This window comes from Montipora capricornis, chromosome 12 (assembly GCF_036669925.1).
Source record: "Montipora capricornis isolate CH-2021 chromosome 12, ASM3666992v2, whole genome shotgun sequence".
Lineage (NCBI taxonomy): Eukaryota > Metazoa > Cnidaria > Anthozoa > Scleractinia > Acroporidae > Montipora > Montipora capricornis.
This window is the reverse complement of record NC_090894.1, coordinates 25,517,851-25,520,350: the sequence shown is the minus strand read 5'-3', so window position 1 is coordinate 25,520,350 and position 2,500 is coordinate 25,517,851. Positions and strand designations below refer to the sequence as shown.

At 38.1% G+C, this 2,500-nt stretch overlaps 1 protein-coding gene across 4 annotated transcripts in view; it reads left to right on the top strand.

Moving 5' to 3' along the window:
* The window catches only part of LOC138026927 (endoplasmic reticulum membrane-associated RNA degradation protein-like), a 6,210-nt gene that overhangs the window by 3,676 nt on the left and 34 nt on the right, over positions 1-2,500 (top strand). For 2 of the 4 annotated variants that reach the window (XM_068874395.1, XM_068874393.1), the window contains exons 5-8: positions 311-997; positions 1,374-1,573; positions 1,745-1,843; positions 2,274-2,500. The exon at positions 2,274-2,500 is cut by the window's right edge and continues 34 nt beyond it. In XM_068874395.1, coding sequence (XP_068730496.1) covers positions 311-997; positions 1,374-1,573; positions 1,745-1,843; positions 2,274-2,412 — 1,125 coding nt within the window. In that variant the 3' untranslated portion in view covers positions 2,413-2,500. The remainder of the gene's footprint in view (positions 1-310; positions 998-1,373; positions 1,574-1,744; positions 1,844-2,273) is intronic. The other 2 variants (XM_068874394.1, XM_068874396.1) reach the window with 2 other exon arrangements.

Sequence of the window (2,500 nt, the reverse complement as noted above, 5' to 3'; positions counted from 1 at the left end):
ACTAAGTATTATTAGCTGTTTGTGCTAGAATAATGATGGTTTGCATCTGACCTCACGGCAGCCATGTTGGTGTACAGAACAATGCAGTAAAATGTCTTTTGGGAATTTGACTCTATTATTATGCAAAACCTGTGAGGCCATTTTCTATTGTTTTGTACACAAACATGGCCGTCTCATCACATGGATGCAAACCAAGAATTGGGGAGGAAATGGGTGTTGCAACAAAACCTGGGTTGTGGCAGAATTTTATAATTATCATCCTCTACTGTAGCAGCATTAACAATGACAGCGATATTTTTATCTGTCTTAGATACTTTCTCCTCTTTTACAAGATGGTTCAGAAAACCTTTTGAGGCAGGAAATAGGAGACTCTTACTTAGAGATGTTGCTTGATGTTCTTGTTCATCCAGAAGGACCTAGGATTCGAGATCACATCAGTCATGGAGAAGTGGATTTGAGTGAAATATCACAAGAGTTAGCCAACCACATTTTATGTATTTGCATTGCTTTTACTGGATTATACATCCTCCCAGACAAGAACATGTGTGATTGCATTGATCCGGATCCATTTCCTATTAAAGGCAGAATCTGCGCTGCTGTGGAAACCTACAAGCCTCTGTTTCATCCAGTTTCTCTATTGACAGGCTCAGTGCACAAAGTGGTCCTCACTTTCTTAAATTGGAGTAATTTACCCAAACCTCTAGAAGAGGAATTTGACAAATTAACAAGTAGTCAATGTGATGAAAAATGGATAGATCACTTGGCAATAACGAAAGCATTTCAAAAGTTGATGGCATCAGTCTCTCTGTCCATGGAAGGTGCTCACAAGCTGTACCATTGTAAACTTGGTCTGCATCAAGTTAATGTGTTCGTGGAATTCTTTTCAGATATTTTAAATGCAGCCAAATTTCCAACCCTGTATAGACCAAAGGATGAACTGACGATAATTGCCTTGCTAAGGAGCATCATACAGCATGCAAAGGTGACATCTGAGCAGGTGATATTTAAATATCCACTTTGTGTATTATCTCTTGTAGAAACTGATTTTAAGCAAGGCAAAGAAGAAAAATGTTGACTGGGCAATATTGTTTAACCCAGGCATTAGACAGAGTAAAATCTGTTAAGTCTTACTCCCAGGTCATCAATGGGTTAATTTGTTCCTTTTTCACTTCTAATTGGTATTGTTCATTGATTCCGTTCCATATTTATATTTATTCACTTATTCATCTTTTAAACTTTTTTGCAAGTCACTGGGCTTTTGCAAGTGGTTAAACTGAAATTTAAGTCTTTTAATTCCTGAATTCACTGTTTTTTAGGGAGGAAGGGGGTAGATATCAGTGGCTATAAGCTAAAATTCCTGCTTTTATGCCCAGATTTGTGAAGCAACCAAAGTGAGATATGAGCAGTGGAAGAGCAGGCAGCTAAGACAGCGTCAAAGAGCAAACCTCAAACGCTTGTGGTCTCAAATTCCATCATTGCTAATAACTTTACAGTTAATGGTGTGCGTTGTCATCAGAGAAATGTTTGAGCTCTCCAAGGGAACAGAAGGTCAAGGCAAAAGTGTGTTGATCAGGTAACAGAGAAACTTGTTCATAACAGTTTTGCTGAGTCCACCCTTACGTCATTGACTTCTGGGAGTGAGACTTGAGAGATTTCACAAGATATCTTTAGAATGCCAGATGATTTTCCTTGTCAACTGGGGGAGTCCTAGGGCCCTCCATTAATTAAGCCCTTTTGTATTTAGTATTTATAGCATGGAGCTTTTGGCCTTGTGTCTTGAAGAGATCAAAAAACTTGAAACCAAACTCAAGGAGGGAAGTGGTTGCCTATCAACACAACAAAGGTGGAGTTGGATTCAGGAAGGCCGAAGACTAAATATTATTAATAATAATTAATTATTCTTAATATTAGTATATACCACACAAGTGATTAATGCTTTCCACACGTTCGGATTGGCTAGCTCGGTTGTGAATAAACAGCAAGTACTATTCACCTCTGAGTAAATGGACAAAAACAAAATGACTTCCCATTTTGCTTTGATAACTGAGGAGCAAATTGCATGGATAAGCAAGGCTGTTTATGCAACTTGTGGCAGGAAAATGGTGGAATATCCACCACTATTCATCTCTACTTCAGTGAATAAAGATGGTAAAAGAAGAGTTTGAACCCACAAACCTGGCACATATTTCCCCTAGGTTTTAATTCCCTTCTTAGTTTTCCCCTTTTTCAAAGTCATTATTGCTATAATCTTTTTGTTCTTGCTCCTGAAACAGATTTTTGAAGCGATGTCTTCAATGTAGTGAGAACATGGAATCTTTGTCCAGCACATCAAAAAACCGTTGGGATGAATGTAGCACAGCAGGAAAAACATGGTTGGAGTATGTTGAACAGTTCTACATTAACTACCAATGAGGAGCTGGTGTCTGTTGAGGGGTGGAAAATTAAATATCAATTTGATTATTGTATACTGTCCTAGTTGTTTTCTCTGCTTGTAATGTAT